The sequence below is a fragment of the Raphanus sativus genome, chromosome 9 (assembly GCF_000801105.2).
Source record: "Raphanus sativus cultivar WK10039 chromosome 9, ASM80110v3, whole genome shotgun sequence".
NCBI classification, from domain to species: domain Eukaryota; kingdom Viridiplantae; phylum Streptophyta; class Magnoliopsida; order Brassicales; family Brassicaceae; genus Raphanus; species Raphanus sativus.
Genome location: NC_079519.1, coordinates 14,008,373 through 14,020,201, shown reverse-complemented (window position 1 = coordinate 14,020,201; position 11,829 = coordinate 14,008,373). Strand labels below are relative to the sequence as shown.

General features: G+C 43.1%; 1 protein-coding gene and 1 non-coding gene across 3 annotated transcripts; one reads left to right on the top strand and one right to left on the bottom strand.

Moving 5' to 3' along the window:
* The first annotated feature begins 3,605 nt into the window (after window positions 1-3,605).
* LOC130500501 (small nucleolar RNA R71) lies at window positions 3,606-3,712 on the top strand. The gene has a single exon (XR_008939123.1). It is a non-coding gene; the product is annotated as a small nucleolar RNA R71 (small nucleolar RNA).
* Window positions 3,713-6,088: 2,376 nt separating this feature from the next.
* LOC130499529 (uncharacterized) lies at window positions 6,089-11,823 on the bottom strand. Of its 2 annotated transcripts, XR_008938384.1 has the most exons (3): window positions 6,941-11,823; window positions 6,284-6,375; window positions 6,089-6,138 (listed from the first exon to the last, which is right to left on the bottom strand). XR_008938384.1 is itself a non-coding variant. In XM_056993671.1 (2 exons), exons 1-2 carry the CDS (start codon window positions 7,686-7,688, stop codon window positions 6,134-6,136), a joined length of 1,410 nt encoding a protein of 469 aa, XP_056849651.1. In that variant the 5' UTR covers window positions 7,689-11,823; the 3' UTR covers window positions 6,089-6,133. The 2 variants fall into 2 exon arrangements, 1 of the variants encoding a protein (XP_056849651.1); XM_056993671.1 differs by having other exon boundaries at window positions 6,284-11,823.
* Between the last annotated feature and the right edge of the window lie 6 nt (window positions 11,824-11,829).

Below are 11,829 nucleotides of genomic sequence, written 5' to 3'. Positions count from 1 at the left end.
TTATATATATGTTTTCATTTGTTTCAAGTCACTAATTTGTGTCAGTCTAATCCTTTTTGACCTTTTACAGGTCTAGAGTTAGTAGAAAAAAGAAGAGAAAGTGTTTGATGAAAATAAGTCATTTTGGAGCATTCCTGCGGAGAACACTCAAGAGAACAGTCCTGAGACTGTTCTCTCTCAAGCGGAACAAGCAGACGGAGTGATCCGGAGATTGTTCCAGACGAATATGGAAACTCCTATTTCGGGAATTAAAGCCCTATTGCCCTAATCTCTTTTCTTCTGATTGGCGCCTCCATATAAAAACACCATATATCTTTTTACTATTTTCTTACGCTAGTTTTTACAAGAGAACACTGAGTATTTGCGATCTGCAACTTGTAACGGAGAAGAAATCCATCCTCTCATAGAGAAGATCATCTGAACCCTATTGTTTCATACTGTGTTCTTATGCAATTGTATTCAGGATTTATGTCTTTGTCTATTTGCATCATGATCGAGTAGTAACCTTGCTCGCCTAGGGTTTTTAGGGTGTTGAGACATGAGCTAAACATAGATAAGCGATCCATAACTGTTCTTTATTCATAATGTTCTTACTGCTTTCATTAACCTGGTCACTTGATGTTAGATCACTAGTTCATCACCTAGTTAACCGCTTAGGATGATAACTTGACATGTATTGAATGAGCTTAGTATCCCTAATCAGCGAAAGTAGATATTAGGGTGGTAAGTGAACTGATCGGGCCTGTTCTCTAAAGCTTGCTATCGATCCTCATCCCAACGACAGTTAGGTGGTGAGATCGATCTGCAAAGCGATCACTGCCACGATAGTGGAGTGTTCCAGCTGAGTGATCCGAGTTCTAGAAAGCACTTCATCGCGCTTGAATAATTGTTTGGCTCCAATTCAACACCCAATGAAATACCCTAGGCTAGCTCTTGTTTAATTGAATCAATCTCGTGTTTATTTTGCTTGTTAACTATCGCCTCTTTCAACCAAAATCATATCTTCATCTTAGCTTGATTTTGGAACTTATAGAACTAGAGTGTAGACTGGTCCTCTGGATTTGAATCTTAAGTACTACAATTGCAACTGTTAACTTGGCAGTAGCAAGGATTCATTTTTAGTGTATCAAGTTTTGGCGCTGTTGCAACGGGGACCAGATTTTTTACCTCTAATTTTCGGTTTCATATCCAGTCTAAGATATCTAACTCGTGTTTATTTCTTTGTTTCAGCTGATGATCCAGGTGCATGACCAGTAGACATACTCGGAGCAACGCACAAGGACCATTGCATCAGCTTACCAACGAGGAACTAGCGAGATTGGAACGATAGAACCGTCAACAGCCGAGATCAACGAACACCAACATGGGTGATCACCAAGATGATCTCACTGCTGCGTTTGCACTCATGCAACAGCAGATGCAGCAAACGATCCAAGCGCAGCAAGCTGCTGCCGAGCAAGCTGCTCTGAATGCTGCGAACCAGTAGAACCAACAGGAGGAAGTTGTCCAGATCGGCCAGAGAAACTTACTGCGCAATCTGCCTGCTACGCGATCTGCCATAACCCCTCCACCGTGCACTAGGCAAGACTTCGAGATCAAGCCAGCCTTGATAAGTCTAGTGCAAAGGAAGATCTTCAATGGACTTCCTGCTGAGATACCGATGGACCACATCGAGCACTTTGAGAAGATGTGTGGTTTCACTAAAGCGAATGGAGTACCACCCGATTACATCAAGTGTACTCTGTTCCCTTTCTCTCTTGATGGGAAAGCTGCTCGCTGGCTTGATTCACTATCCACGGGATCACTCACCACCTGGGAACAAGTCCGAGAGGCCTTCTTAAGCCACTTCTACATTAAATCGAAGACGGCAGCTCTGAGACAGAAGATCGTGACCTTCAAACAATTGGTGGACGAGCCGTTCTGCGATGCTTGGGAACGATTCAATGTCTACCGCAGAGAGTGCCCGGACCATGGTTTTGAGGAAGACTATTTGCTGGGAGTGTTCTACGATGGAGTAGGCTGGGAGTACAGGAATGCTTTGAACTCAGCCAGTAAGGGAGATTTCATGACCCAGTCCACTCAAGGTGCCTTCGAGTTGATTGAGAACATGGCCTCAAGCTCAGCCGATAATAACCGCGAGACTGATCGTACTCAGAAGGTGAAAAGCATCGATAACAGCAAGATTGATGAGCTCTCTGCCAAGGTCGATCAGCTGATTAAGAGCAATCAGAACCAGGTCTTCATCATGGAAGAATCCCCTCAGGATAAAGCTACCGCGGAAGGCACATCAGAGGCAGATCAGTCAGCTGAGGATCAGCATGAAGTGAGCTATGTGAATGGGCAAGGATGGCAGTTCAAGAATGATATATGGTGCTTTTCACATCATTGTATATATGTTTTCATTTGTTTCAAGTCACTAATTCGTGTCAGTCTAGTCCTTTTTGACCTTTTACAGGTCTGGAGTTAGTAGAAGGAAGAAGAGAAGGTGCCTGATGAAAAGAAGTCCTTTTGGAGCATTCCTGCGGAGAACACTCAAGAGAACAGTCCCGAGACTGTTCTCTCGCAAGCGGAACAAGCAGACAGAGTGATCCGGAGATTGTTCGAGACGAATATGGAAACTCCTATTTCGGGAATTAAAACCCTGTTGCCCTAAACTCTTTTCTTCTGATTGGCGCCTCCATATAAAAACGCCATCTATCTATTTTCTATTTTTCTTACGCTAGTTTTACAAGAGAACACTGAGTATTTTTGCGATCTGCAACTTGTAAGGGAGAAGAATCCATCCTCTCATAGAGAAGATCATCTGAACCCTATTGTCTCATACTCTGTTCCTATGCAATTTTATTCAGGATTTATGTCTTTGTTTATGTGCATCATGATCGAGTAGTGACCTTGCTCGCCTATGGTTTTAGGATGTTGAGACATGAGCTAAACATAGATAAACGATCCATAACTGTTCTTCATTCATACTGTTCTTACTGCTTTCATTAAACTGATCACTTGATGTTAGATCACTAGTTCATCACCTAGTTAACCGCTTAGGATGATAACTTGACATGTATTGAATGAGCTTAGTATCCCTAATCAGCGAAAGTAGATATTAGGGTGGTAAGTGAACTGATCGGACCTGTTCTCTAAAGCTTGCAATCGATCCTCATCCCAACGACAGTTAGGTGGTGAGATCGATCTGCAAAGTGATCACTGCCACGACAGTGGAGTGTTCCAGCTGAGTGATCCGAGTTCTAGAAAGCACTTCATCGCGCTTGAATAATTGTTTGGCTCCAATTCAACACCCAATGAAATACCCTAGGCTAGCTCTTGTTTAATTGAATCAATCTCGTGTTTATTTTGCTTGTTTACTATCGCCTATTTCAACCAAATTATATCTTCTTCTTAGCTTGATTCTGGAACTTATAGAACTAGAGTGTAGACTGGTCCTCTGGATTTGAATCTTAAGTACTACAATTGCAACTGTTAACTTGGCAGTAACAAGGATTTGTTTTTAGTGTATCAAGTTTTGGCGCCGTTGCCGGGGAGAGTTCAAAGCGTTCCTGTACTCTTAGCCTACTCCATCGTAGAACACTCCCAGCAGATAGTCTTCCTCAAAACCATGATGCGGGCACTCTCTGCGGTAGACGTTGAATCGCTCCCAAGCATCGCAGAACGGCTCGTCCACCAGCTGTTTGAAGGTCATGATCTTCTGTCTCAGAGCTGCCGTCTTTGATTTCGTGTAGAAGTGGCTTAAGAAGGCTTCTCGGACTTGTTCCCAAGTGGTGAGTGATCCCGTGGGTAGTGAATCAAGCGAGCGAGCAGCTTTCCCATCAAGAGAGAAAGGGAACATAGTACACTTGATGTAATCGGGTGGTACTCCATTCGCTTTAGTGAAACCACACATCTTTTCAAAGTGCTCGATGTGGTCCATCGGTATCTCAGCAGGAAGTCCATTGAAGATCTTCCTTTGCACTAGACTAATCAAGGCTGGCTTGATCTCGAAGTCTTGCCTAGTGCACGGTGGAGGGGTTATGGCAGATCGCGTACAGGTGGGGATTGTTCCTCACGTTAGGGTTCAGGTTGATACACCCTAAATCTGATCACTCGACCGGTATGAAAGATATGAACTCCGAAGAGAACTGATGGATTGAATGACGACACAAAGGGTTGCGGAATGACCCAATGATACTGTCTGGGTGCTTGAATGTCGCCTGATATGACTCACAGGTCCGACAAGGAAGCAAACTCGATCAGTTGGCGGATATGACGCACCGGTCCAACTAGAAAGAGGCGTTTGTTTGGAGCTAACCACACCAAAGAAACTAAAAGTGTTCTTGACAAAGAACAAAGAGTAAAAACTCAAATAAAAGAAGAAATTTCGTTGATGTTATTGCCATGATCAAAGATTACATTTTATAGTACTTTGAGTCAAAGAGAAATAAAAGAAAGTGCAGAAAACAATGCATAGAAAACACAAATTTGACTAGATCTAGTCAAAGTGTGGAAAACAAGGAAGACTGGTCAATGCGCGGTCTCGGATGTTGACTAGTCAAGATTCAGAAAGATGTCCAGGTTCATGCTGGTCGTACACACCATGCTGGGAAGGATACGGATACACGCGGGACGATCCACACATGTCTGAATTCGCGAGAACTGAACATCAACTGAGTTGTATATGGCATAACTCCCTCATCTGAACTCCATTTGATCTGATTCTTCTTCGTGGAGTTCCATAATTGAATTGAGCACATTCTCCATGTGGTTTCAAGTGAAGAAACATCATGATTTAGAAGATATGCTTCGAACAATGAACATATATCTGTGTTGCTTCTCGGGTGGTTTGATGGTCGATCCAGCTCAGAAGGTCGAACCAACTTGCTCAGCTCGTCCGGGTGAGTGTTATTCCAGCTCAGCTCTTCCATGATAGTGTCAGTCCAGCTCACTTGAGTATTCAGCTTATCCAAGATTGCATAATCTGATGAGAAAACCTCGGCTAGGTCTAGCTGGTCGACAAGGTCACCACCTTGGGTCGTGTCCATGAACCAAACAGGACGGTGCTCGATTTTGGGTGCATCATACTCTCCCTCTTCAAAAGGATTTGTCCTCAAATCCATTTTACCTGAATCAAAAGAGAATGAATCAAACAAAAAGAATTTTAAAAACAAGTAAAATTCAATGAAAAATAAACTTGGAGAGAAACTTCCTTGGAGTTTTGAACTTGCTCTCCTCAAGTATTTCCAGTTCCATGTTCCAATAACACAAGTGTTTGGTCGTCGTCCTCTGCTTGCTTCCATCTTTGGTTCAGTGCTGGCAGATTGCTCCAACAGTTTCAGTTCCTGTGACAAAGAAACAAGACTACTCGGCTGTACCGGTTCAAGATGGTTAACTTCATCACAAGCCCGTTTATTTTCAAGCACAATATCAGAATAAGAAGAAGAAAGTAAACACTTAGCTTCCAAGATGTTTCTGAGAAAGGTTTGGGTCATACCTGACTGTGTAGATTGATCTCCTGGTCACCAAGGTCTGGTTTGAAGTTGATTGGATCGGCTAGCTTCCCATTGAAGCAAGTGTAGAATAGGTTTGGCCGGTTTTAGAGAATGGATCATAACTTCATGATTCTGTGGCCATTTTTCCTGATATTGAGCTTCCTGGAAAGAGTAGAGATTCATCTTGAATCCTATGATCGGCTTTGGCTTAGGCCGCTTTTTCACAAGGCTTGAATCTGCTTCAAAAGCTGGGTACTCGCAGATAGATGGACTGGTCAACCGCCTGTTTGAAAATTTCATAACTCCTTCGTCCGTGAAGCTTTTCAAGTGATTCCAAGCCTCAGTGAAACCTTGGGGAGTTGGCTTTCCAGGAAAATTGGAGTCAAGATGAAAGACCTTCTGGACGCCGAGATATTTGCTTTGGACCGAACCTGTGTCGCTGGCATCTCCAAGGTAGCCAGTTTGAGTGGATGTATCAATGCATCTCCAAATTTCAGGCTGACGAGAATGGTCAATGCTTTCTCTTCTCTGAGGCTGAACCTGTTTATCCTGGACACTCAAAACAAACATTAAAATACCAGGATCATATGTGCAAGACATGTACTTGTGCAAATCAGAAATCAAGCTATATTTTCCAAGAACAAGTTGCACACATTTCAGCCTGTCAAGATGCACATCAAAGTAAACATTACAGACCAGAATGGTGTCAAGGCTCGTGATTTCATAGTTCCTAAAGAATAATTTCACAACATGCACAAGTTTCTCAGATTTAGAACACAAAAGATCAAGCTCAAACTGAGAATTACTTTTCCAAGGCTCAATATGTTTTTCAAAGAAGGTGTTGCAAATCAGAATGCTTTCAAGGCATGAAACACCATAGAACATATTCAAGACGAGCCTAGGTTGATCATATTCAGAACACAAAAACTTTAGATCAAGATCAGATTCAAAATAAGAAGGGGCAGGTTTCAAATCAGAATCACAACAAGAATCGGTTTCAGTTCTAAGTGATTTCTGTTCTAGCAAAGTCTTAACCATAAATTCGTCCAAGGCACAAGGGAATGCAAACAAATCACCAGTGATCAGTCCATGACTAGAGAAACTCAGATCAAACCAATTATCCTTGAAACAAACAAAGGAATCACAAAGTTTTCGGAAACAAAAATCTGGTTGTTGCAAAACAAGCTCAAATGATTTTTCAAGATGATCAAAACCTTTGTGATGTTTCAGAAACTGATCAAAACTCAAAACAAGACCAGAAGAGATGTCATTGTCATTTAGAAAACATTTTTGATCAAAGAGTTTATCAGGTTCAAGTTTCTCAAAAGAATGAATCATGTTATCAAAAATAGAATTTGAAACACAAAATTCTTTCACATTGTCTAGACCAAAACTTTTGACATTATGAGAACTAATTCCAACAAACAATTCAGGCAGAGAATAAATCAAATCAAGTTTCTCACAGTGCTCTTGAATGTCAGTGGATAAAATGGGAGGAGTTGTGCCGGGATCAAAGCAAAGATGACTGTCCATGTTGATGCTTGGTGCTTCCTCATCAAAGACTGGACCAAGATCGTCTTCCTCATCAAATATGGGACCTAGATCATCATCCAAAGGTGTCCTAGTGCCAGGAAGTCGTCCATGATGTGGTTGGTTGAATGGCTCTTCCTCAAAATCCTGTGAACTAAGAATAAGACTGCTCGGAGGCTCCGGCTCAAAACAGGTTAGTTTACTATCAAGCATCAACTCAGATTCAGGAGTAGGAAAATCACAAGTATCCTCACAATTCATCAGACTTTCAGTTGGCTCATCATCATATTCATCAAAAATTGGTAATGAATCTGAAAAATCTTTTAGATCTTCAAAGCTGCATTCAGATTTACCTTTGGGCTTTTCACTGATGAATATGGATGGCTCAGCTACATGTGCATGTGTAGATGTGCTCTTCTTTTGGCTCTTGCTGTCGCCATCAGGGAACTCTCTTTCTCCAAAATCGTCATTGGATCGGTTGGTCCGCCTAGGGCGTTCTCTCCTTGCTGCGGGTTTAGGACGAGTCTGTTGGACACCTTGAATTTCGTCCAGCTTCTGATGAATCTGTTCTAGACCTGCATGTATAAGGTTAGCAACAGAATCATTGATCTTCCTCATCTGCAAGTTAGATAAACCAACAAAAGAATTTCCTGGTCGGCTCCTTTCATCCTTACTAGTCATGGTTCCTGAAAATTCTTAAACACAAAACGTTAGATAAAAATCTCACACACTCGAGTGTTTGATCCTCACCCACATACGTGTTTCTCTCAGTTCACTCAAAGTCTTATACTCAAAGTTCTAAGAAGAACAACTCTAGGAATCCCCAACGGGTAGATCCAAACAAACGAAGGTGTTTAAAGATAGAAAGATAAGAGATTTAGAGGGAACCCGCCTTAACCACCTCAAAGGCCGGATTTCTCTTCGGCCAGCAGGCTTTCTCTTCCACCACCACACCACAAAACAAATCAAACTTTGAAATTTCTTTTTTTTTTATAACTTTTTTTCTCTTTTTTTTTACAGCATAAACTTAGATCATTTTTTTTTTAACTATGGTGGGTAATGAGGGGCCCGGGTTCAAGAAAGGTAGAAGAAGAAGTGTTTAGAAGAATATGGAGAGATGAGAAGATGGAATGATAAAGTGTTACCGGAAGAGTGGCTCTGATACCACTTGATACACCCTAAATCTGATCACTCGACCGGTATGAAAGATATGAACTCCGAAGAGAACTGATGGATTGAATGACGACACAAAGGGTTGCGGAATGACCCAATGATACTGTCTGGGTGCTTGAATGTCGCCTGATATGACTCACAGGTCCGACAAGGAAGCAAACTCGATCAGTTGGCGGATATGACGCACCGGTCCAACTAGAAAGAGGCGTTTGTTTGGAGCTAACCACACCAAAGAAACTAAAAGTGTTCTTGACAAAGAACAAAGAGTAAAAACTCAAATAAAAGAAGAAATTTCGTTGATGTTATTGCCATGATCAAAGATTACATTTTATAGTACTTTGAGTCAAAGAGAAATAAAAGAAAGTGCAGAAAACAATGCATAGAAAACACAAATTTGACTAGATCTAGTCAAAGTGTGGAAAACAAGGAAGACTGGTCAATGCGCGGTCTCAGATGTTGACTAGTCAAGATTCGGAAAGATGTCCAGGTTCATGCTGGTCGTACACACCATGCTGGGAAGGATACGGATACACGCAGGACGATCCACACATGTCTGAATTCGCGAGAACTGAACATCAACTGAGTTGTATATGGCATAACTCCCTCATCTGAACTCCATTTTATCTGATTCTTCTTCGTGGAGTTCCATAATTGAATTGAGCACATTCTCCATGTGGTTTCAAGTGAAGAAACATCATGGTTTAGAAGATATGCTTCGAACAATGAACATATATCTGTGTTGCTTCTCGGGTGGTTTGATGGTCGATCCAGCTCAGAAGGTCGAACCAACTTGCTCAGCTCGTCCGGGTGAGTGTTATTCCAGCTCAGATCTTCCATGATAGTGTCAGTCCAGCTCACTTGAGTATTCAGCTTATCCAAGATTGCATAATCTGATGAGAAAACCTCGGCTAGGTCTAGCTGGTCGACAAGGTCACCACCTTGGGTCGTGTCCATGAACCAAACAAGACGGTGCTCGATTTTGGGTGCATCACAGGTGATAGTTCTTCAACTGCCATCCTTGCCCATTCACATAACTCACTTCATGCTGATCCTCAGCCGACTGATCTGCCTCTGATGTGCCTTCCGCGGTAGCTTTATCCTGTGGGGATTCTTCCATGATGAAGACCTGGTTCTGGTTGGATCAAAGGTGATTGTGCACACAGACCACGCGGCTCTCAAGTACCTACTCACGAAGAAGGATGCTAAACCGCGGCTCTTAAGATGGATTCTCTTGCCCCAAGAGTTTGATCTGGAGATAAGAGACAAGAAGGGGGTTGATAATGGAGTAGCAGATCACCTCTCCAGGATGAAAGTGACAGATGAGAAAGTTCTTGACGAGGAACAACCGATGGAGTACGTCAGTGCGATTGGTCTGCGCAACATGGAACAGTCGTCGCCTTTCATCAAGGATTGTTCCCGCGTGGAAGGAGCATTCGTTGCAGTGATCCAGAAAGAGTACCCGAACCTTCCATGGTTTGCTGAGATTGCCAACTTCTTGGCAGCTGAGAAAGAGCCTTTGAGGTTCACTAGGAATGAGAAGAGAAAATTTCTAAGGAAGGCGAGGCACTACTTCTGGGATGAGCCATATCTATATCGGCAAGTCAAGGATGGGATCTTCAGGAGATGTGTTCCAGAGGCTGATATTCCAGGGATCCTTCACCACTGCCACGGTTCCTCTCATGCTGGTCACTTTGCCACCTTCAAGACAGTTTCCAAGATCCTCCAAGCCGGTTTCTGGTGGCCCACTATGTTCAGAGATGCTCACGCCTTCATATCTCGATGCAATTCATGCCAAAGGATGGGGAGTATAAGCAAGAGAAACGAGATGCCTCAGAACTACATCTTGGAAATTGAAGTGTTTGATTGCTGGGGGATCGATTTCATGGGACCCTTTCCAGTCTCTCACAAGAACGAGTACATCCTAGTTGCTGTGGACTATGTCTCCAAGTGGGTAGAAGCGATCGCTAGTCCAACCAATGATGCGTGAGTTGTAACCAAGATGTTCACCTCCATCATCTTTCCAAGATTTGGAGTGCCTAGAGTGGTTATAAGCGATGGTGGAACTCACTTTATCAACAAGTTGTTCCAAGGGTTGCTGAGCAAGAATGGTGTCAAACACAAGGTTGCAACCGCCTATCATCCTCAAACAAGTGGTCAAGTGGAGGTTTCCAACAGAGAGATCAAGAACATCCTGCAGAAGACTGTCAACACCACCCGCAAGGACTGGTCCCTTAAGCTTGACGATGCTCTATGGGCGTACAGAACAGCCTACAAGACCCCTCTAGGGACCACTCCCTATCATCTGGTCTATGGCAAGGCGTGCCACCTACCTGTTGAGCTAGAGTACAAGGCCGCTTGGGCTGTCAAACTACTCAACTTCGACATCAAACCCGCCAAGGAGAGGCGAACCATTCAGATCCACGAGTTGGAGGAGATCAGGCATCTGGCCTATGAGAGTTCTAAGATCTACAAGGAAAAGACCAAGGCGTTCCATGACAAACGGATCATCAGCAGAAGCTTTGCTTCGAAAGATCAGGTTTTACTCTTCAATTCACGGGTTAAGCTGTTCCCTGGAAAGCTTAAGTCCAGATGGTCCGGACATTTCACCATTAAGGAGGTTCGCCCTTATGGAGCTGTTGTGTTGCTGGACACAAGAGGTGGAGAATTTGTTGTCAATAGTCAGCGTCTAAAGCCATATCTTGCTGACACAACAATCGCTGAAGGTGTAGAGATACCCTTAAGCGATCCCCTTCAAGCCTAATCGGCTCATTGAAGTCAAGCTAGTGACAGAAAACAAGCGCTTGGTGGGAGGCAACCCACTGGTGAGTTTAAGTATTGTTTTCTTTTTGTCTTTATCTTTCTAGGAACTAACTTGCAGGTTGAAAAATCAAGAAAATTCGAGATCACTCCAGGAGAACACTCCAGCGGTTGTTCCGCCGATTGTTCCAGGTAAGTGCTCGAACAAAAAAATGAAAAAAAAATGAAAAAGAGAAGAGGAAGCGGTTTTGATGGACCTATTTAAGGCCCAAACACTCCACTTCCCCACTTCATCTCTCTCGCCGCAAACCACCCCCTTAGAACCCTAAAATCGCGAACACACATCCCTCTCTTTCTCATCGATTTTGGTTCTAACCTCTTGGGATTCTCTTGAGATTGGGTTGTTTTGCAGGAATCACGTCTCCAATCAAGGTAATCGGACAAGAACTCTCCCCCTTTAGCGCATGCAAATCGCGATTTGGGAGTGATTTCTTGGGTTCTCTCTTTCCTTTATGCTTGCGATTTCATCCTAGGTTGTAGCTCTTGATAGTATACTTGCTACTAGGATTGAACTCATGCTTGATTTTCAATGGAAGAGGAAGCGATTTGTTGCTTGTGATTCTTGGCCTTTGCGATTTCTACTGTTGAGATTGAGGCTTGTGTAGGTTGTCTAGTAATCGATGGACTTGGATAGAACAAGAAGATTGGATTGTTCCATCGTTGCTAGAACAACCGACGAACTGAGCTAATGTTGTGTTTTGCTGTTGTTTTGGAGATGCCTCCAAAGATGAGAAATGCTAGAACAGCCAAGAGCACAGCTTCTCCAGCCGCGAGTGCTCCACCTGGTTACCCATGGCCGAACAAGAATGAGGGCGAGCCCATCGACCTCAAT